This window comes from Pangasianodon hypophthalmus, chromosome 6, assembly GCF_027358585.1.
Source record: "Pangasianodon hypophthalmus isolate fPanHyp1 chromosome 6, fPanHyp1.pri, whole genome shotgun sequence".
Classification (NCBI taxonomy): domain Eukaryota; kingdom Metazoa; phylum Chordata; class Actinopteri; order Siluriformes; family Pangasiidae; genus Pangasianodon; species Pangasianodon hypophthalmus.
In genome coordinates this window covers 3265979-3288565 of record NC_069715.1, presented here as the reverse complement: position 1 = coordinate 3288565, position 22587 = coordinate 3265979, and the positions used below count along the sequence as shown (strand labels likewise).

At 39.8% G+C, this 22587-nt stretch overlaps 1 protein-coding gene across 5 annotated transcripts in view; it reads right to left on the bottom strand.

Moving 5' to 3' along the window:
- The window catches only part of veph1 (ventricular zone expressed PH domain-containing 1), a 107906-nt gene that overhangs the window by 50692 nt on the left and 34627 nt on the right, over positions 1–22587 (bottom strand). For all 5 annotated transcript variants that reach the window (XM_026927188.3, XM_026927189.3, XM_053234978.1 and 2 more), the window contains exons 6-10: positions 21680–21889; positions 9192–9412; positions 7187–7402; positions 6115–6443; positions 109–248 (exon numbers count right to left, since the gene is read on the bottom strand). In XM_026927188.3, coding sequence (XP_026782989.1) covers positions 109–248; positions 6115–6443; positions 7187–7402; positions 9192–9412; positions 21680–21889 — 1116 coding nt within the window. The remainder of the gene's footprint in view (positions 1–108; positions 249–6114; positions 6444–7186; positions 7403–9191; positions 9413–21679; positions 21890–22587) is intronic.

Sequence of the window (22587 nt, the reverse complement as noted above, 5' to 3'; positions counted from 1 at the left end):
TTTTCATGGGACATTTAAAGAAAGATCATTAAGGCTTGAAAGATTTACGTTCACACTGATAATCTCAGTAAAATGTTTATATAGTGTATATGAGTCACACACACTGACCTGCAGAGCGAGCAGCATGATGCGTATCCAGAGGTGGGGCTGACCGCTGCACAGCGAGAAGCTGGATTTCCCGTACAGACAGTAATGACCTTTCATTGGACACGAAAATGATAGCTTAGCAACACAGCCTTGCTGGGTATCTGCAACACACACACACACACACACACACACACACTTTACATCATTTTTCCCTGTTACTGATGTCATATCCCTGTTCCCTGAAGCAGAGGAGTGAGTTGGTGATTTAGCGGTTTAGAGCCACACTGATAGCAGTGAGATCACTTTCATCAGTAAAATCTTCTCCAGGGATCACATGATCACATGACCTCGACCTCGGGGATGCTGGTCTGTACAAACTCTAAAACTTTGAGCTGTGAGGAAAAACCTATGATGAACAGAAGTGTCTGTATAGATGTTTAGTGTGTGTATGTGTGTAGGAATGTTTTTTTTTTTTTTTTTTTTGCTCCACGCTCTGATCTCTCCTCCACATCCGTCTCATGAGATAGATGCACATACTTATAAATAACTGCAGCTTTTAAATCTTTACTGTAGGTTTCGGACATGTTGCCTGGACACGAGCTGTAAAATTCAGTTTATAGGGAGTTCAAAGAAAAGTACTCCTGCTGGTTGGTGTAAAAGAGGTTCATATGAAGAAGGCGACATGGGGACATGCTGGTAGGGGTATGCTGTTAGAGATACTGTACACGTCCATCTCTAACCTGGAATTCATGTAAATATTTATCTGAAGGCATTAATGCATTCTCTCGGAGTACACATGGACCTTATTTTTGTATCCAAGTAACTCTGTGTCTGTTTGTATACGTGTATATTCAATTCAATTCAATTTTATTTGTATAGCGCCTTTAACATTGTCACAAAGCGGCTTTACAAAAATAAATGGATTCAAAAAATATATTGTAAATATGTGAATTTATCCCTATCCCAGTTCATATGTATGTAATATACTGTATAAGGAATAAAATAATCAACATCAGCATGGTGTGATGCAGTCGTTCCCTCTCCAGACTCTCTTTTCTCTCTCTTGAAGTTAATAAGACAAAAGCAAAAAATGCAGTTTGTTACATTACTCAGAAACCGCGAAGTGTCAACTGCTCTGTCCTGAAGAACTTTGAATCACAGCTTTACCCTGACACTGGAGACTCCTTCCATAAATGGTAACCTTTACCATATAAACAATTACGTGTCTCTTTGGATCAGTTAGTGTAGAGTGTCCTGCTGTACACGTCTCTGTGAATGAGCTGTTGCTATAGAAACGATAACCTATTAGAACGAATGCATTAATATAAGCCTGTCATTTGCAGCTGCACTACTGTCAGAGCTGCTGTTATAGAAAAATAATGAACATCTCCTGACCAATCAGATTCAATCATTCAGTAGTGCTGTGGTATATTAAATACTCCTTCATTCGTAAGCCATCAATATCATGTACATTCAGAACCAGTTAAATATTAAATTCAGTGTTATTACTTGTTTATACTTCTTTCTCCAACATAATTTCTCTTTTCACATGCACACAAACTTGCTACAAATAATTTAACACACTACAGTATAATTCATTACTCCATTCATAAATGTAGAATTTAATAAATGTGACCAAATGAAAAAAAATGTAAAAGAAAAGGAGAAAAGGCACACTAGTTAAAAACAGGTGTAAATTTAACACTGCTTGTTTTTACGTGATACTACCGAGTATGTAAAAGAAGAAAAAAAGCTTCTGTTCCATAAAATGCCAGATGGGAGAAAAATTCACCGAGCAGCACGTAAGCACTTAGTGACGTCAGATTGTCGGTTACTGTAAAGCCCTGCAAAGCCGTGATCTCTGCCTGCTACAACACATCGAAATGCGACATTACCTTCAATTTCCACACGTTCTGATGAATATGACTCAACCTTGTGTGTTCAGCTGTTTTACACACACACACACACACACACACACACACACATTACCTCGCTGTAGCTCTGTAGAGGAGGTGTTAGGTTTCAGTCTATGGTTGCACAGAACAGGAAATCTGCAGTGGACCTGTTTCAACAGTCTCAAATGCAGCACCTCATACTCTGCTTTAGCAAGTTGTAGATCGGAAAAAATATTTAAGTACCTGGATAGGATTTTTTTAAACTAGTTCTACAAAATAATTTTCATTGTCTTTATAAAATTGCACAAAGAAAAATCTGTGCTTTCAAGAAAACAAACAAACAAAAAAACACCAAACAGTCAGAGGTGTAAAAAGTGTAAACTGGGAAAACCAAAAGACTTGGAGCCAGGATTGTCGTCATGTTGATGATGTCAAACATGCTGACCTGGGAGGCTCCTGGGTGAGACAACAGAAATGCGTTTGTCTTATAGATCGACTAGAAGACTGACATACTGTCTCTCCTGTCAATCACTAGCCAATAGTGGGGGTCTGTGAGCTCATCTATGAGGAAGAGCGCAGTTAGCACTTCCTCCTGTGCCGTAGCATTAGCATCAGTTTGACTTCATGCATCTTAGAGGAAGCATGTGTGTTAGCCTTCATCCTCCCCAGGTGGTGGTTGTCATATTAGCGCTAGCTAGTGGGTGGAAATTGGCAAATGAACAAATTGGGGGAAAAAAACATGATGTGGGTTAAATTAATGGTTTTAATGGTTTTAATTAATTCTTGTATTCAAACAAACTAAAATAATGCAGCTGGTATCATCCATCTCCTCAATGCATAATGTCACATGTTTGTCACATGTTTGCAGCTGTATTGTTACACCCCTAGTGTACAATGTGTACAGATTTTTATTGTCCTTAAGATTACTTTCTCTATTATTACTAACGAGTAACTACTTTATCCTGATCACGCTCGCAGTGAATCTGGAGCTTATCTCGGGAACACTGGGTGTGAAGTGGGAATACATCCTGGACAGGACACTATTGCAGTCCTGTGCACGCACATTCACACACTTACTTCAATGTCATTCAATTTTATTTATATATAGCGCTTTTAACAATGGACTTTGTCACATAGCAGCTTTATCTCCAATCAGCAAGCCAGAGGTGACAATGGCAAGGAGATGACATGAGGAAGAAACCTGGAGAGGAACCAGACTCAAAAGGGATCCCATCCTCATCTGGGTGACACCGGATAGTGCGATTATAAATCATTTCTTCTCTATAACTGTATACTATAGAGTATGTTATAGGGAACTTGAGTATGCGTATGCGCATCATTAGATTATTTAACTTTAAGTCTATCATATCAAACTGAAGGTATCAATTGTTCAGTGATGGAGATCTGAGTGCAAACTTTTCTTTGCAACTGCTGTCTTTAAGCTATCCAAGGAAGAACATCTACAGCCATCTTTGCAGTGTCTGTGTGGTGCCATCCACAGTAATCTTATGGTGATCTCTAGGCTAATCATGCGAGGCCATCCTCAGCAGCAGTGAGTAATTTTTCATGGGACAGTATTTACACCTGGGGCAATTCATCGTAGCCAATCCACACACTGGCATGTTTTTGCCCTGGCCCTGAACCACTCACTACTCAGCCCTCTCAGCCAATCATGCAGGTATTGTTCAACCCAACACATCTGAGTGTAATATTATAATCCGTTTCCACATGTTGTGGTGAATATGACTCAACCCTGTACCTCCTGCTGTCTCACACACACATACACACACTCAGACTGATGAATTACCTTACTGTAGCTCTGTGGGGGAGATGTGAAGTTATGAGCATGCAGAACAGGAAATATGCAGTGGAACAGCCAGAGAAGTGCAGACCTACCCCAGAGCTGAACTGTTTTTCTACAGAAATCAAGAACTGCGATGAAAATTATAGTCTACATTATAAACAGTGCCATTTTAACAACTTCTTATATGTTCAATCACTAAACTCCTTTTGGTGCTTGTGAATGAGAACCAGTAGTCAGTTGTAGAGCAGGAAGCATGATTTGTTGGAATGGTGATGGAGGGAAAAATGTGCACGACTCGGCTCTCTGTCAGCAATACTGACTGTGCAAGACTCAGCACAACTGTGACACCTGATCGACTGCTTCAGTGAATTGTAGGCAGGAAATAATTTACCTGGATGCAACAGTGCAATCTTCAGCAATATGCACAGTACCTTGTGGGCTTGAGCTCTAGTTAAATGTTTAGAAATGCTTATTGTTTCACAGTTTGAAGTCAACTAAATATTCAATCCTCTCCATTTAAAGCCCGCTCAATACTCTCACCCTTAAATCCATCCAATACTCGATCTACACTATTTAAAACCCACTCGCTAATCAATCTTCTTAGCCAAAAACTCACTTGCTACTCAGTCCTCGCAGTTTATACCACTCTCATTACTCAATCCTCTCAGTCTAAAGCCCATCTAATACTCTTAGATTTAAATCCATCCACTAATCAATCTACACTGTCTAAAACCCACTTGTTATTCAACTCTCAGCCTAAATCATACTCATTATTCAATCCTTTCAGTCTTATTCTCAATACTCAATACTCACCACTCAGTCAACTCAAAATACAAGTCTGATTGTTACTCAATTCTCTCAGCCTAAAGCCCAGTCATTACTCAATCCTCTCCATTTATAGCCCATGCGTTAGTCAATCTTCACAGTCTAAAGCCCACTCAATACTCTCAGCCTTAAATCCATCCAGTACTCGATCTACACTATCTAAAACTCCCTCTCTAATCAATCCTCTCAGGCCAAAACTCACCCATTATTCAATTCTCTCAGTCATAACCCTCTCTACTCAGGATATAACTACTCAGTACCCAATCAACAAGTAGCAGAATCACAAGCATACTCATTACTCAATCCTCTCAGCTTATAGCCCACTCATTAATCAAGCTGCTCCATTTATAGTACACGTGTTATTCAATCCTCTCAGCTTATAGCCCACTCATTAATCAAGCTGCTCCATTTATAGTACATGTGTTATTCAATCCTCTCAGCTTATAGCCCACTCATTAATTGATCCTCTCAGTTTATAGTACACTTGTTATTCAATCCACTCAGCGTATAGTCCACATGTTAATCAAGCCTCTCAGTTTATAGTACACTTGTTATTCAATTCACTCAGTTTATAGTACACTCATTAATCAATCCTCACAGTCTACAGTTCACTTGTTACTCAATCCTCTCAGTCTACAGTTCACTTGTTACTCAATCCTCCTTCTCAGTTTAAAGTCCACTCATTACTTTGTTACTCAATCCTTTAACTTTTCATTTAACTTGTTACTCAATTTTTCAACCTAACACCCATTCATTATTTACTTGTCTTAGCCTAAAGCCTATTCATTACTCAATCCCCTTAGTTTATATTCCACTCTTTACTCAATCCTTTCAGCTTAATCTTACCTTATCTTAATTTATTTTAACTTGTTTTCTAATCTTATGTTTTTATGTTATCTTAAAACCTCCTCACTGCTTAATCTACTCAACTGCATGTTCACACAATATACAATTCTTTTAGCCTAAAACTCTCCACTGCAGTCTCAAGCCCATTCACTATACTATACTTGATCCTTTCAGCCTTATGCTCATACACAATCTCTAGCAGACTGATGAATTGCCTTAATGTAGCTGTGTGGGAGAGTGTTAAGTTACATCAATGTGGAGAACAGGAAACCTGCCAAAGAACTGCACAGCAACTGAGCACGAGTTTGACCCATCCAGTACCACTGCTGAGCGATGAGCTCGAGTCGAAAGCCCACCCAGTACTCAACTCTTTTAGGCTAAACTGTCAAAAGTAGGCACTGGAGACAGTTAATGAAGTAAAATAACAAGTACTAGTAAATAAGATAAGCCTCTGCTGATCCCTGGAGGAAGTTGTTTACACTGCTTACATCTGCTGCTTCATCAATTATCACTATTACTACATCATAAGATATAATTTCTATATCATTGCAGCTTGAGAGTGTTAAAATTTTACTAGCTTGGCCAATCACAGCTGCCTAATGTGGAAAGAGCCACTTTCCAGTGGTGTGAATGATCATCTCTGATCTAGCCGTGTACCTTCGATGATGCATTGCTCAGGTATAGGGATCCGTGTGATCATATCAGAGCAGAAGGCTCGGATCTTCTCCAAGTTGTCCTGGAGGTGTTTCAATAGCCGGTCTCTTTCTCGAGGGTCCACGCTGTCTGTCTGTCCTGCCTTCCCATGAGAAGCGGAGTCCTGGTGCTCACTGTGCTCTTCCTGAGCAGAGGAAGCTGCTAGACCAGTCTCAGGACAAAGCGTGGCCTCAATCAGGTAGTCCTCAGTGTTTAGTTCCCCTTCTCCGTCCGGGATGCAGTCAGGGTTAGTGGACCGTGACTGTACAGCATGAAAACCCAGACTCTTAGACCTGAAAGAGAGGAGAGAGATTGGAGGTAATAGAGCTGGATACTAAAACAACAATCTGTGCTTATATTCTTTGGCATGTAGCGCTTGATCTAGCTCACTAAAACCTTCAGCAGTATCGCTTACACGTTCCTTCTGATGAAATGGCAGTGTGACTTATTCTGGTACAGTGAAAATACACAGCACAATATATTATGATAGTCTTTAAATAATAAATAAGGGCAAGGCAAGATTTATCCTCACACAGTATCCTTTCAGTAGGCAGCTAATAACTAGTGTGAATGAACTTCAGCTTTCATTAACACAGCATGACTTTTAATCTCAAATGCAAACCAAATGCTCTACAACTGCACATTCCTCTAAAACTATTTAATTCAGCAACTCCTCAGGCAGCTCTAAATGTACCGTTGTTATCTTTTATTATACCTCAGCACTGTTGAATTCTGGACTCTGATTAGTCAGATGTTGTTGATTAATTTTCCATAACAGCAGCTCTGACAGTAGTGCAGCTGCACATCACAGGTTTATATTAATGTGTCCGTTCTAATATGTTATCGTTTCTATAGTAACAACTTGCACAGGGACTTGTAAAAAACTTTCGAACTTTTCTGTAAGGAGATGTTTATTTAACATTTATGGAAGGAGTCTCCAGTTTCAGCACTTTGTAACATCCAGAGGTAACGCTGTAACAGGTTTTCCTACATCTCCAGGACAGCAGGTACGTGGCAAGACCCTAAACCCACCCACCGGTTGAACCTGATGTCTCGGCGCTCGTCTCGTGCCACCTGCCCCAGGCTGTGACACCTTTGTGGTCCCGGTGAGTCTCTCTCGGCTTCCCCCTGAGCCACCTCTTCCTCCAGTTTCTCCTCAAAAGCCTGGATCTTCACTTGCAGACTCTGGTCTTCATCATGCTTTCTGGAATCGGATTCGCACTGCTTCAGATCTGCAACCTCCTTGTTTTCTCTTATATGCACAGACAGACACACGTACACAAAACCACACACTCAGCATTGTACTTGCACAGTTTACACTATTAGATGAAGATGAAAATAATCAAGTCAATAATAAGACTTCAAGAGAGAAAAAAAGAAAGGCTGATGAGGGACCGACTGTTTATAGCTGCTATAACATAACTGCACGTTCCACAACATTAAATATAACTATAAACAGATAACAAATGTGCGACATGTCGTTCTCTAATTAAGAACTAATTGCTAGCATAGCAAAGTGCTCTTGTATAAGAGAAATAAAACACTTCAGGTGTGCTGCTATAGGAAAATAATCAACTGCAGGGTGGTAACAGTAACTCCATCACACCATCCTGTCACTGATTATTGTCCTATAACAGCATGACCCACAGTGTTTTACTCCTCAGCTGGGCAATCTAACCTCTGATGGAGAAGAGAGATTATATTACGCATTAAGCAGTCGATGCAGTTAGCAAAATGAAAAACCTACAAGGCCCTGAGAGAGAGATTTCAGCAGTCAGAATGATGGAGCACACCACAATAGTCTATTTTTTCCCACTCCCTTTATCCTTCTGTCCATCATCATCTAAAAAAAAACACATTTCTCCATCAGATTGACATCTTTTTCTTAAAGACACATTTTAGCCAAGAAGCTCTCAGCCTGGTCTAGTTAATTAAGGAATTTGATTCCAGAGTTTTAAGGAATCCATCTTTTTTTGTGCCAATAATAATGTGAGACTCGGGCGCTGAAATGCTTTCACTAATCTGGGACCTAAACGAAGAGGAAAACATCCGAGCAGGAGGACTGGACGCAGCGGCTATAATACTGCAACAAAACCAGAAATGTGACACTAACGGCTCATTTCTATAATTGTATAATTACTTCCTTTAGATTCTGAGCACTGAGTGAAAGCAAACAGACTTTAAACTGAGGAAACAAGAGTAAAAGAAAAAGAACCTGGAGAACAGATGGGAAATAAAGAGTGCTGAAAAGAATTCTATACAGTTAGGGATATGTGTGTGTGTGTGTGTGTGTGTGTGTATACAGGAGTCCTCACAATAATGTCCTCACAAAATAAATCTTTAATTTAATCTTTAATTTAATAAATCTCTAAAAAATGTTTTTACAAATAAACAAACAAATAAACACATACATTATTCAATAATAATAATAATAATAATAATAATAATAATAATAATAGTCATTTTTCATTTTTTTTGAAAAACAATAAGAAACATATATTGAGGTTACATATAACTGAGGTTAAGCTTGTGGTTAGATTTAGGTGCAGGTCTATGTGTAGGTGTGTGTGTGGGTGTGTGTGTGTGTGTGTGTGTTAGCCCTTTGTGAGGTGTCCTCACAATCATAGGTTTGTGTTAAATGTCCTCACAAATAAACAACAACAATACTACTACTACTATTAATAATTTTTTAAATCAATTTTATTTGAAAAAAAAAAACCAGGTATTTTCTTTTGGTTATCGAGACTGTTTGGTTTATTTGCAGGTGTTTGTGTAGCCAAATGTCCCCACAAGGATAGAAATATCTGATAGTTTTGACTTTATGGGGACTTTTGGCTGGTCCTTTTAACAAAACAGCAGCTTTTATTTAAAACAAAAAAAGCCTAAACGAGCCAAAATCTTTACTGTTGCTTAAAGTAGTTAAGGCTAGATTTCGGTGTAGTGTAGCATTACTAAGCTGAGTTAATAATTATGTCAGTGGAAGGTCCTCACTAGTATAGTAAAGAAACGTGTGTGTGTGTGTGTGTGTGTTGTGTGCATACCTGCATGGCGTTAAAGTATCAGACTGTAGCCTGCGTCCCAGCAGCCGGGCGATGGCACTGAAGCTGTTGCTCATGCGGTAGATGTCTTTGGCTCCTCCGCCTATGATGGAGGTGTAGCGCTCAGTCAGGCTGTGAATCTCCAGCAGCACTGTGTGATGGACGCTGTGCTCCATACACGCCAACAGAGACACCAGGTAGTGTAGAGCCTCCCGTGCCTGGTCCTACGAACACACACACGCACACACACACACACACATTCATGCTAGGGTTTAGGAAAAATGGCATTCATTCATTCATAACACTGGCTTTGCAGTCAAATTAAAACAGATTATATCACAGCGCTGTTGATTTCTCAAATTGGTCAGAAGGTGTTGATTAGTTTTCTCTAACAGCAGCTCTGACAAATCACAGGTTAATGTTAATGCGCTCGTTATAATACGTTATCGTTTCTATAGTAACAGCTCGTTCGCAGGAACGTGTATTTCAGACGCTCCACATAAACAGATTAAAAACGTGTGTAATCGTCCAGATGGTGAAGATTTCTGTGAGGAGAGGTTTATTTACCATTTATGGAAGGAGTCCGCAGTGTCAGAGGTAAAGCTGGAATTAAGTTTTCCGACATCTTCAGGACAGAGGATTTACGCTTTGCAGGGATTTTTTTTAATACTAAATGCCTTTTCTTTAGAGTAAGGAGAAAGAGGAGCTAAAAAGTATGATAAAAAGCGTAAACAGATACAAAGTATGACATGTTTTTCATTATTAAATAAAACGCTTCTTTTCATATTGCTGTTGTAAAAGAGGAATCAAAACAATAAAATGGACAAATGTTTGCATTCCTTATGCATCTTAGCTGTATTTAACTGAGGCAGACAGATCAGGATAAACATTGCTGCTCCTGGGAATCTGACTGCTACTTTACTGTAATTCTTGATTATCGTTTTCTAGGAATTTTCAAGGAAATTTGCACCAGCAGTGTTTTCTTGTTTAATCAATGCAAGCTGCTTCAGACTTATATCATTTGCCTGTAATGCAGTCCAGTCACTAGTCTGCCATGTCCGGCAGAGATGCATTCGTGACTCAGCCCATGCAGCTCTGACTCAGTCACGTTGGTTTTTGCCATCTAGCCAAAGCAACTGGAAATCCAATCACCGTTTGTCTGTGAGGATTTCGGAGAACTTTATTAAAAAATAATTTCCTTTTATAAAAAACTGGAATCAGCCTTGGCAGCTTGATTGCCATATCATTAATACCAGATAAGGATCAAGTGGAAAGGAGAATAAAACAGAGAAATCACTGATACTGTAATAAGCAGAGGTCAGTGTATAATCATGGTTTAAGGTGACTCAGTAAATGTGTTGAAGCTTTCCAGGAATCTGGGGAATTGACTACATGTGTAAACATCTGGGAGTGTTTAAATCGGACACCAGCTCGGCTCCAGAGGCCTGCTGATTCAATAAAGCTGGATTCAAATCTCCACTTACTTCCCCACTGAGCCTGACAGAAGGATCTTTATCTAGCCAAATCATTTAATAAAATTCATTAGAGCTCTATGCTAACTTCAACTTTTTTAGGAGTCCTCTGATACTCTGTTACTTCAGTTTTTCCCTCATTATTATTAGAGGGAATATGGTACAACAGATAAGTGACTGATGTATTCGTCTAGTAAGAACAGGACGCTTAAGGACGCTTTCACACCTATTAGTCGAATCGTTTGTCAAATCTGAATCAGAACCAAATGTACATAAACCGAGCTGAGGCTAAATAACTACCATAAAAGATTTTGTGTCTCATTCAGTGCTTAATTTCTCTTTTTGTTCATCAGTCTGAATCTCCAGAACACATGGCATTTCTGCAGCACTACAGCTCTGTCCTTTGGTTCAGTTTAGCAGCTCACATCTACAAAAAACACTGCAACCAAAAACACGGCACATTTGATTCACTTCCTGCAGTCGAGTCGATTCAGAGTCGAATCGTTTTCTCACCGCAGTAGAGTTGACTTGAAAGCAGGTCCAAAGCACCTCTCCCAGATGCTCTCGGACCAAACAAGTGTGTGTGTATGTGTGTGTGTGTGTGTGTGTGTTTTCTCACCTGCCTGAAGAAACACAATGATGTGGAAGACACACCAGGGTACACACCTTAAGTGACTGGTGTGTACCGGGCAGCAAGGTAGTAAATTATTGTCTCGTCACTACTATCTCTGCAAACTGCAATGCAGATCAGTTCTTGCTCTACAGAAACGCAGCGAAGCTACCAACTTCAGCGATTATATTTTTTCTTAAATGTGTAGCCTCCACTACATTTACACATTGTTACTATAGAAACCATAACTAATTAGAACAAGCACATTAATATAAACTTTCCAGCTGGAACTACCATCTGAGCCATGCAGTTACAGGAAATGAATTAGAATCAAGCATTCACCAGTGCTGTGATATAATAAATAATTAGCAGCGCAAGCCGACTGTAACGAGAAGGTGTTCACTGCCTATTAAGACCTCAGTAAATAATCTCCCCTCATGCTTGGCTGGAGATCAAGCAGCTCTTCCTAATGGCTGCACCTGTTTCTCACTGTGGCGTATTTAATGGCAGTTTGGAGAGAACGTGTCATAATGTTTGGGCAGCTTGTCAGGGTAGTTACAGCTCAGACAGAAATCTACACCTAGGAATCATTAGTGAGGCTAACGCCGAATGAGTACCGGTGTGGAACAGTCAGTGTGAGTCATGCGCTCTACAGATATTCCACGTGGGAGCCATGGGCACTGTCGAGAACGAGACTGCTGAGGGGGTTGCATGCAGGAACATGAGATGATCTCTGTCTGTGTGTAAGAATTTAAAGGAATCTCATGCTGAGTGAGGGAAAAATCGCAGGGACGAAAGCTTTGTGTCTGTGGTTAAGTACAGATGTCTATGAAATCAGTGTGAGCTGAACCAGTTTACATTTGATTTGCGCCATGGAGTGGATAAGCATCTTTTTCCAGATGGTTAACAAGTGTCCAACTTTAAACTTTCACCAGTGGAAAGATAGCTCAAGGATAATTATTAAATAAGGTAGAACTGCGTGTAATCTGGATGATAGCAGTAGATGGTTTAATGATTAAAAACAAATGTGAGGTAGTACATCCCTGGTACTACAACCTGGACATGGGCAGTGATAGCTTAATGGTTAAAGCTTTGACTTAAGGCTTAAAGGTTAAGGCTTTGAGAGTTTGGAAGATCAGAGGATTGAAATATCGAAATCTGAGGACTGCCAGAGAGCCAGTGATCAGCCAATCAAGGCCTTTAAACCTTAATTACTTGTACTTTATCCTCTCTTAATTGTAAGTTGCTTCGGATAAAAATGACTACCAATTGAGTTAAGTTTAGGGCTTTGGTTAAAAAGGTAGTTGGGATAGGAAATCCCAGATGAAGGGGATTTTAGAAGAGTTATAAGATGTACTTTATATGCAAGTTGTCTTACAAGTCAACATGAAACATTCATTCATTCATCGTCAGTAAGCACTTTATCATTCATGGTCAGGGTCATGGTGGATCTGGAGTCTCTGAGCACACACTGGAATACACCCTGGAAGGAAATGCCAGTCCCTTACAGGGTATCATTCACACATTAGGGCAATTTAGCATAGCCAATCCATCTATCAGAAACCAGAGAACCTGGAGAAAATATTTTAGCCTTCCATTTTAGCCAATTGGCTGACACTTTTATCTAAAAGCAAAGCAGATGACAGTTAAGGATCTTGCTCAAGAACCCAACAGTGTGAGCTTGGCAGCACTGGGATTCAAACTCACAACCTTCCGAGCAGAAGTCCAGAGCACTAAACACTGAGCCAGCACTGTCACCATGCAGGAACCCCACACAGACAGTAACCAGAGCTCAGAACCAGGCAGCAGAAATCCTGGAGCTGTCAGACAGCAAGGCTACTCGCTGTACTCCCCTCAACATGTAGCATAATAAATGTGAATATATAGATCAGTGGGATACACCCATTTTCATGGTCATGTGAATAACATGTTACTTTAATATTAACTGCATTATTTCCATAAAGAACATAAATACAAATGCATACAGTAGCTTCCAGGGTCTTTTGTGTGTGTGTGTGTGTGTGTGTGTGTGTGTGTGTGTCCTGCCAACTTCATAGTGCTTGGTCCCCGCCAGCACTAATCGCTGCTCAGGCCTCAGTGTTTAAAATGCTGTTTAGTGGTTGAGTATGACATGGTAAAAATAAATGTGGTGAAGTTGTTGTTGTCGTTGTTACTACTAATTAAAAACCCGGTTACAGTATAAACACAAACAAAGCACACAAACACAACAGAGCAAAGCTCTATTTGTGGATATATGAGGTCTCCGTAGCACTCCGATGGTACATAGTTTTAAGCCGCATGGTACTCTAAATGTGGATATAAACACGAATGTCTTTTTTATTCTCAGAACATCGTTGTTTAGAGACATTCGCTTTTAAACACGTTCAGCCAAACCAAGATTACAAAACCAAACAATGGGGAGCATTTACTGGTGGCAGATTGACAAACAGCTCCTGGAAAATGGGTACCGTTCCTCCCAAAAGCCCTCTTCATGCCTCCCTTGACACATTCTGGATGCCTTTATTTGATTATTCGGAGAATCCGTCCTCAGAGCATGTGATGAATGTTCCCTCGGAGTGCAGTTCACTGGTGTGCATATGGTGTCCAAATGCCTTCTCTCTCCGACACACAGCAGCGTCACACACTTCTGTTTTTGTGTTCCCGTACGAGTTCTGCGGGATTCCTAATATTGCAGAAATGTTCAGTGAGGTCATCGCTTGCACGGTCCACAAGGAATGTTAGTTGTGTTATTTCCCTTCTGCTTCTAACTTGCTAATAAGAATCGATCACTGGAGACGCTAATCATATTTCAACATCTAAATGACACGAAAATCACAAACCACAATTTAATAATGATTTTTGAAATCACTTCATTAGGTCAAAGTCTTGATGTTAGACTGAGTTCCCAGTTCTCTCTCGTATCGCACGCAAGACTGGGACATAAGGGAATTATTTTTTTTTAACAAGCTTTAATATTGCTTTACACACTTTCAGACTAGAACCCTACGGTTCCACACATCAAATGAGAAAGCAGGTCCAATCAGCTGATTGTTGATATTCTTACAAATATTATTGCATTGGAACTTTTTCAAAGAATTTGTGATGTTTAATTGCGCAAATGGCACTTCAATTAAACATGCTTCACTGTGAATACACTTTCAGAGAAAGACTTTCACAGAACAATTTGTTGGAATGTCATTTATTTATCTTTTAATTATTTATTTATCTTTTTATCTGTCATCTTTTTTAATGCAATTTTTATCACAAATCCAACAATTATCAACATTTTGGGAAATTCCTCCATAATAAGATTCTCAATTGGAATAGGAAAGAAAAATGTATAAAAAAAATAATTCCTAATTTCCCAAAATATCTATCTATCTATCTATCTATCTATCTATCTACAGTCAGGTCCATAAATATTGGGACATTGACACAATTCTAACATTTTTGGCTCTATACACCACCACAATGGATTTCATCTGAATTTGAAGGTATTTACATCCAAATCAGGTGAACGGTGTAGGAATTACAACAGTTTGCATATGTGCCTCCCACTTGTTAAGGGACCAAAAGTGATGGGACAATTGGCTTCTCAGCTGTTCCATGGCCAGGTGTGTGTTATTCCCTCATTATCCCAATTACAATGAGCAGATAAAAGATCCAGAGTTCATTTCAAGTGTGCTATTTGCATTTGGAATCTGTTGCTGTCAACTCTCAAGATGAGATCCAAAGAGCTGTCACTATCAGTGAAGCAAGCCATCATTAGGCTGAAAAAAACAAAACAAACCCATCAGAGAGATAGCAAAAACATTAGACGTGGCCAAAACAACTGTTTGGAACATTCTTAAAAAGAAGGAACGCTCCAGTAAGCTCAGCAACACCAAAAGACCCGGAAGACCACGGAAAAAAACTGTGGTGGATGACCGAAGAATCCTTTCCCTGGTGAATAAAACACCCTTCACAACAGTTGGCCAGATCAAGAACACTCTCCAGGAGGTAGCTGTATGTGTGTCAAAGTCAACAATCAAGAGAAGACTTCACCAGAGTGAATACAGAGGGTTCACCACAAGATGTAAACCATTGGTGAGCCTCAAAAACAGGAAGGCCAGATTAGAGTTTGCCAAACGACATCTAAAAAAGCCTTCACAGTTCTGGAACAACATCCTATGGACAGATGAGACCAAGATCAACTTGTACCAGAGTGATGGGAAGAGAAGAGTATGGAGAAGGAACGGAACTGCTCATGATCCTAAGCATACCACCTCATCAGTGAAGCATGGTGGTGGTAGTGTCATGGCATTGGCATGTATGGTGGCCAATGGAACTGGTTCTCTTGTATTTATTGATGATGTGACTGCTGACAAAAGCAGCAGGATGAATTCTGAAGTGTTTCGGGCAATATTATCTGCTCATATTCAGCCAAATGCTTCAGAACTCATTGGACGGCGCTTCACAGTGCAGATGGACAATGACCCAAAGCATACTGCAAAAGCAACCAAAGAGTTTTTGAAGGGAAAGACATGGACTGTTATGCAATGGCCAAGTCAATCACCTGACCTGAATCCGATTGAGCATGCATTTCACTTGCTGAAGACAAAACTGAAGGGAAAATGCCCCAAGAACAAGCAGGAACTGAAGACAGTTGCAGTAGAGGCCTGGCAGAGCATCACCAGGGATGAAACCCAGCGTCTGGTGATGTCTATGCGTTCCAGACTTCCACAAAGGATTTGCAACCAAGTGTTGATGTCCCAATATTTATGGACCTGACTGTATCTATGAATACAAGTCATCTAGAAATGGAAATGTTTTGTTCAGAACAAAGAAAAAAATGATTTTGAGTTTAAAACTGAACACATATGTCCACAGTATTTATAAAGTTTATGAAAGAAACTGACATATATCATAATGAAACATAACTTGATATTTACAGTATATCAGGAAACAAGCTTCTCTGGGATGCATGACATGATGTGTTTGTGAAGTGGGCGGAGCTTAAAGCTTTCCTCAGTGTTACCAAGTTTCAGTTAATGCGGTAAACACGAAAAGAAAAACAGTGAAATAAACATTTTTTACGTCAGTTTACTACAAAGTAGACATAATATAGATCCAATTTATGTCTTGCTTTAAAAACCTGATCAACTAAAAAAAGACCTGTATTTACTGAAGAAACACACTGTAGCACATTTTCTGTTTGAACTGGTGTGTGTTGGCCTGAACGGCTAGTCTGTCAGTCTATAGCAGTCAAACGTGATGCAGCTGAAATACATTTGGCCGATCTTGTCTGACCGCTGCAGAGCTGTAATGTAACTTGATGGATGTTTCGTGGTACATCACACTCACTCCACATGGTCATAATCCAGTCATTAATCAGACTCGACCATCTGCATCGCTGCAGATCGGAACGACTGTAAAATATTCCTGACAAGTCCACTGTCGTTACACTAGGCACTCAGCGCCAGAGATAATAAAAAATATTCTAACAATAATTACTTCTTGCTTGTAGCTTATAAAAACAAGATGAGAAATGACAGGAAAAGGGAATGTAAACAATGATCTGGATAAAATGCATACTTGGTGTCATCCACACTAAATCTAGTCAGTCTCGTGGCAGTGTTTTTTGCTTGCTACACATACTTTGGGATAAGTTTGAAAAATAATTAAAATAGCAATTAATAACAAATCAGTAATAACAAATCAGTATCCCAGGCTCCAGGATCATGCAGATTTCCTGTTCAGGTTTTTAGTTTTTATTCACAGCTGCCTGCTGTGAATAAAACGTAAGCTCAGTAGGTTAGTGTTAAGTCAGCATTTTTTTTCTTCACTTCTTATTCTTGGACTTGTTTTTGATAGCTCATGAGTCTTCATGATGATGTCTGTTCTCCAAGAAATGGGACAGTTAAAGATTGGAAAAAGACCAGTCGAGATTTTCTCCACTCTTCCACTGTCCAGTTTCAGTGCTCACTGTTGCCTGAGATTCCTGTTCTTGATTGACACGAGTGGAACGTGATGTGGTCTTTTACCACTGTCGCCCGTCCACCTCTGTGTTCACCTCTGTGTGTTCTGAGATGCTTTTCTGTTCACCACGGATGTAAAGAGTAATTATTAGGTTTCCTGTCAGCTTGAACCAGTCCAGCCATCCTCCTCTGACCTCTCCACCTACAGAGCTCCTACTCACTGGATTTTTTTTTGGTTTTTCACACCATTCTAGACACCATTCTGTATAAACTCTAATCTCTACAGATTACTGTGTGTGAAAATGCCATAAGGTCAGCAATTTTTAAAATACTCAAACCAACAACATGCCAAAGGTCACCGTTTCTGGGATCACATATTATCCCATTCTGATGCTTGACGTAAACATTAACTGAAGCTTTCGCTCTGTATCTGCATGACTTTATGCGTTGAGCTGCTGCCACACGATTGATCAACCTTTGTTATGACACTGGATTAACGAATGCTTTTATACAAAATTTTTATATATTTCCCATCACATGGCTGTGGTCAGTCACCATTGTTTTTAGAACGTCATTGCAAGAAAATGTCAAACTCTCATTCCAGTTTGAAAGCTGGCTGACAGAGAACATTCGAGAAGGAACATCTGGAAATATATCTTTTTTTTCGTTCACATATTTTAGGTAGCAAATACAAAGGTTTGCAATTTCTTCAATATTACCAGTTTCGGGACCTAAAGGACAGACTCGTTTACGGCTCGTGGTTTAGAGCAGACTGCCAGGGATGACTCACTGAAGTAAACTATCAGTTGTGTAAGGGATGTGAGAATTCCCCATCAGAGAAGACACAGGAATGCTGCTGGCTGCGTCATTTCGAAGAACACTGACTTTTTAGGGCCTGTTACAGTACTTTTAAGATGTAGTAAAAAACGCTCTCACGTGCCAACTGAACAGAAGCCTGAAGATTCACAGCATGGAACTCTACACAGAGGAAAAGAAGCGAATTAGCCAGCGACTAGTAATCAGCACGGAATCACCACTCAGTGAAGATTCAGCAAAAGTTTCATATGTAAGGAATAAAACACTTGGGAACATGTTGTTAAAAGAAAATAATCATTGACAGGATAGTGGTGTGATGGAGCAGAGTTACTGATTTCACTCCAAAGTTGATTATTTTCCTATAATAGCACATCCCTGTGTGTTTTGTTCCTCAGCAATTTGCCAGTAAATACAAATTTCTCTTGTAACAAGTTGTACTTTTTATCCATTTATAGCTACATTCAACGTGGATTTTCTATGAAACAAGTTAGCTCTTGTTATACCGTGTGTTATAGCAGCTATAAACAGTCAAAAAAACACAGTTTGTCATTACCAAAAAACCTCAAAGATGTCGGAAGACATAAAGTTAAAGCTTCACCTCTGACTGTGGACACTGGAGACTCCTTCCATAATCTCCTTAATGTGTTTATTAAACTCGCTCCTTAGCCAACATGATCTTAGCTTGGGATAGCTTTCCATGCTACATTGGTTAAAATATATTTATGGGGTCTTAAAGTTAGGGTGACAAAGTATGCTATAGGTAGAAGAAACTATTTTTTCCCCCCAGAATTTATTCCCCCAAGTATTCCCAGGCCACCGCATTGCACATCATATACTGTAGGTGCTAGCAAAGGAGAAATCATGCTTATGTATGTGCAGAAATGTTTGCTATGTCGACTCCTCTCATCTCTCCTTTTTACCCTGCCAACATTTTCGGAGGTGTTTAATTTCAGGGATGAGTGACTTTAGTGTTTCCTGCAGCCTGAGTCAACAGAACAGAGAGAAAGACAGAGAGAGAGAGAGAGAGAAAGAAAAGGGTAATCTGTCGAGTCCACTGAATATCGGATCAAGAAGATAGCAAAGGTGAAGCAGCACTACCAGGAGACAAGTCACTCATATTGCTTATAGTTTGTCTCTTGTGGGCGTGTGGTGACCGCAACTGTAGTCACTTGTGGGCGTGGCCTATGCAGTGTTTTTTTTAAGTTACGATCAGAAATGGTAATAGGTACATACAGCTTCTAAAGCTAACTAGCTAAACACAAATTAAATAACACACCTATCGGCGTTGCTGTTTGATATACACGCGACATGCTCGTTATTGTGCAAGGTTTATTTGCAGATTAGTAAAGCAAGCTAACTGTACTAGCTTTATACACTCACCAAGAGGCAACAACGATCTCTGCTACTTCCTTCCAAGCTTTATTTTTCTTCCTGACACCTCTATACACATTTAGTGAGAGGTCATATATGACAGGATAAGGTAAAACCATGGTTATAAGCATTTCTTCCATTTTTTTTTTTGCACCAAAAAAGTTATGTTGTGTCCGACCACACTTGTGTTCCAAGGAATCAATCGAGCCAATCGTTCTGATTTCTTGCTTTACTGCATCATACCTAATTTGCAAACATCACTTGCTGCTGTTTATGAAATCGTGGCTCTGTGCTGTGCACGTACATAGAAAATAAATGCTCGCTTTGTTATTTGCAAGTATGCATGTAGGATAAAGGATGTTCCTAATTAGGTTTTTCATTTATAAGGAGCCATGGCTTGCCATGGCTTTGAATAGAACCCTGGTGCAACTGGAGAGAAAGGATTAGAGCAGGGTGCGAGAGATACAGTACAGGGGGACACAGGAAGGGGGTTAAAGAGAGAGCTTGCAAAACGAGAAGCAGTTTAGTAATAACACACATGCGCATTTTCAGTCCAATGGCCAAGAAGAGCAGAGAGAAACGCCTCATTTTCGGCCCTCCTGCTTTCACCAACACAATGAAACAATTCAGTTAACACAACAAAATCTGCTGGAGCACAGAGAGCAGCATGCCAGCGCACAAAGACATGGAGCAACATCGTACTGGACATGCACGACTACATGCTAACACACACTTTCTCTCTCTACATAACCCTTAAATTCACTCCAATCTTTATTACATGCATTTTTGTAATTAAACCCTTGAATGTACAGTCTGGGCAAATGTGTCACTGCAGTGAAAAATCTCAGTGTAAGCTAGCATGAGCATGTGACATGCAGGTGTTATTGCATCATCAAATACAAGAGCCAATCATGCTCCAGTATGCAAATGCAACCATAGAAACACCAAGAAAAGGTGCGCGTTGTAGTCGAGATGGAGCCGTTTCCAATTTGTGCCTTTTCCCGTTGTTTGTATTGAACAATTTATTAATTATTGAACACAGAAAAGATTTTAAGAGACAGTAAGATATAACAGAAAAATATATTCATATGCAAAAATCAAACAATCCTGCTTACTTTGTTGCATTAGTTTCCAGATAATCCGCCTCTAACACATGCACAAGGTTTCATGGTAACTAAAGATGCTTCAATACCATTTTGTTCAGCCCGAGTATGAGGAAATGTTTTGTTTTTGTACTCTTTAATACCATTACTGATACCGAAATAAATATCCTACTTAGTATTAGTCAATCATGGACATCTCACACTGTTTAAAGAGTGGCTATGAAAATGTGTGTGTACGTACACTTAGGCTAGTAGACTTGTTCTTTAAAATGTTAGCTAGTTGATTTTAAATGAAATGCATTAGTTAGCTTGAATTGAGCAGGGTTGCCATGGAGAAGAGTGAGGTTTATTTCACTTCTGCACACCTCTAAGTGCAGTTTTTTTTGTCAAGAACAATACACCAGGTAAGAGTTGTTATTTTTACTCACCTGTTGTTGTCTGCAGACATTGTTTTTTCACCTAGCCAGCATTTGTGACAAGCAATGAACTCCTTGTGCTGAGATTTATGTTTAAAATATTTTATTTTTATTGTAGAAAGATGCTGTAGCTCTTGATATTTTCACAGAGCACAGTTTAGAGTGCAGTCTGCTCTGACCGCCATCATTAATCAAGGAATACGTCCAGATCGCTGCCATTTCATATCGTTCATTAGCATGACAACATACACTAGTCTTACGTCTCATAGCATCACCTGGTAGTGGATGTTGGTATTAGAGCATTTTTACAAGGATGAATAAATGAGCATGCTATCAGACACATATCTGATATCCGTATCAGTATCGATGCTAATCTAATCGAATCTAATCGAATGGTCACCATCATATCAATATCACATATCGCTATCAACGATGTGATGAAGTTGTTAAGTTGTTAAGAGGTCTGTGTGCTGTGTTGAAACTCCTCTGGTGAAAACAAAAATGTCTGCTAGATATTGTTCCTAGAAGTATCCTTAGCTGTGTCCATCAATCACAGTGTCCGGAAATAATGCCTAAATAATGTCAAATTGGTCTCTAGTGCACACTGTGAGGCATATCATATAATAAAAATGTGTATTTATGAAGCAATTCTGACATTTCTTCTCTAACAAAAACTCTTTCTATGACTGCACTGAGAATTCTAGTATTCCTCTCCAAAAAAGTGTGTGTAACTATCCGGCGCTCACCTCATTGGTCAGGCCGACCGTCCCATGGATCTTAGCTACATGTCCCAGTAGCCCTGGTGTCTGCTGACCCACAATCCTCAGCGCGGGGAGAAATGGGCTGAGTGAGGCGGGGCTAACCTGGGCTATATCCACCAACACAGTGAGAAGGGCGTCGTTCAAAGAGGCGTCACTCAGGTGACCAATCAGAGACGGCACAAGAGAAGTCAACGCCTGGGACAGTGGGAAAAGACAGATTTAAAAGGTGAATGACAAGAATACACAAACACACTTCTTACATTTCGCAGATAATGGTAGCAAAAAGCCCAATAAAAGCTAATGCAAGTCGACAGGAAGAAATGCAAACACTGCGAATGCTGGTCTGCAAACCAGACCCAACAATGTTTAACGATGTGGCCTCTGGATTAAGAGGGGGTCTGGTAAAAATAGAAAACTTTTTTTTCACGTCTCTTGAGGTTATGATCTAGTCCCGTCCAGTATGGGCTGCATTGTGATTGGCTCATTTCAGAGCTGCCCACCCCCCTAATGAATTCCTGATTCTCTGCATTGCTTTTTCAGAGAAATGGAGAGAGACAGAAACAATGAGACGGAATGAATTTCACAAAGACTGTCCAGGAAAATCTGCTGATTTAATAACCAAAAAAGAAATCTGGAAAACCCATAGTCATATTTGACAAGTACTTCTTTTACGACACAAGGACTTCAGTGAGAATAAGCAAAATCCTGAGTCACCTTAACCTTAAACATCTGCTCCAAGCTTACATTTAAGAGTGTTATAAATAATCCTCTGCTTATCCTGTCTGGACATGCAGGGTACAGCACTGGCCATAAATATGTTCAGCCATTAAAAACGTCCTCAAACCCTGCCAGAGGTCACAAGAGGCCACAAGCCTGCGGACATGAGAGAGCAG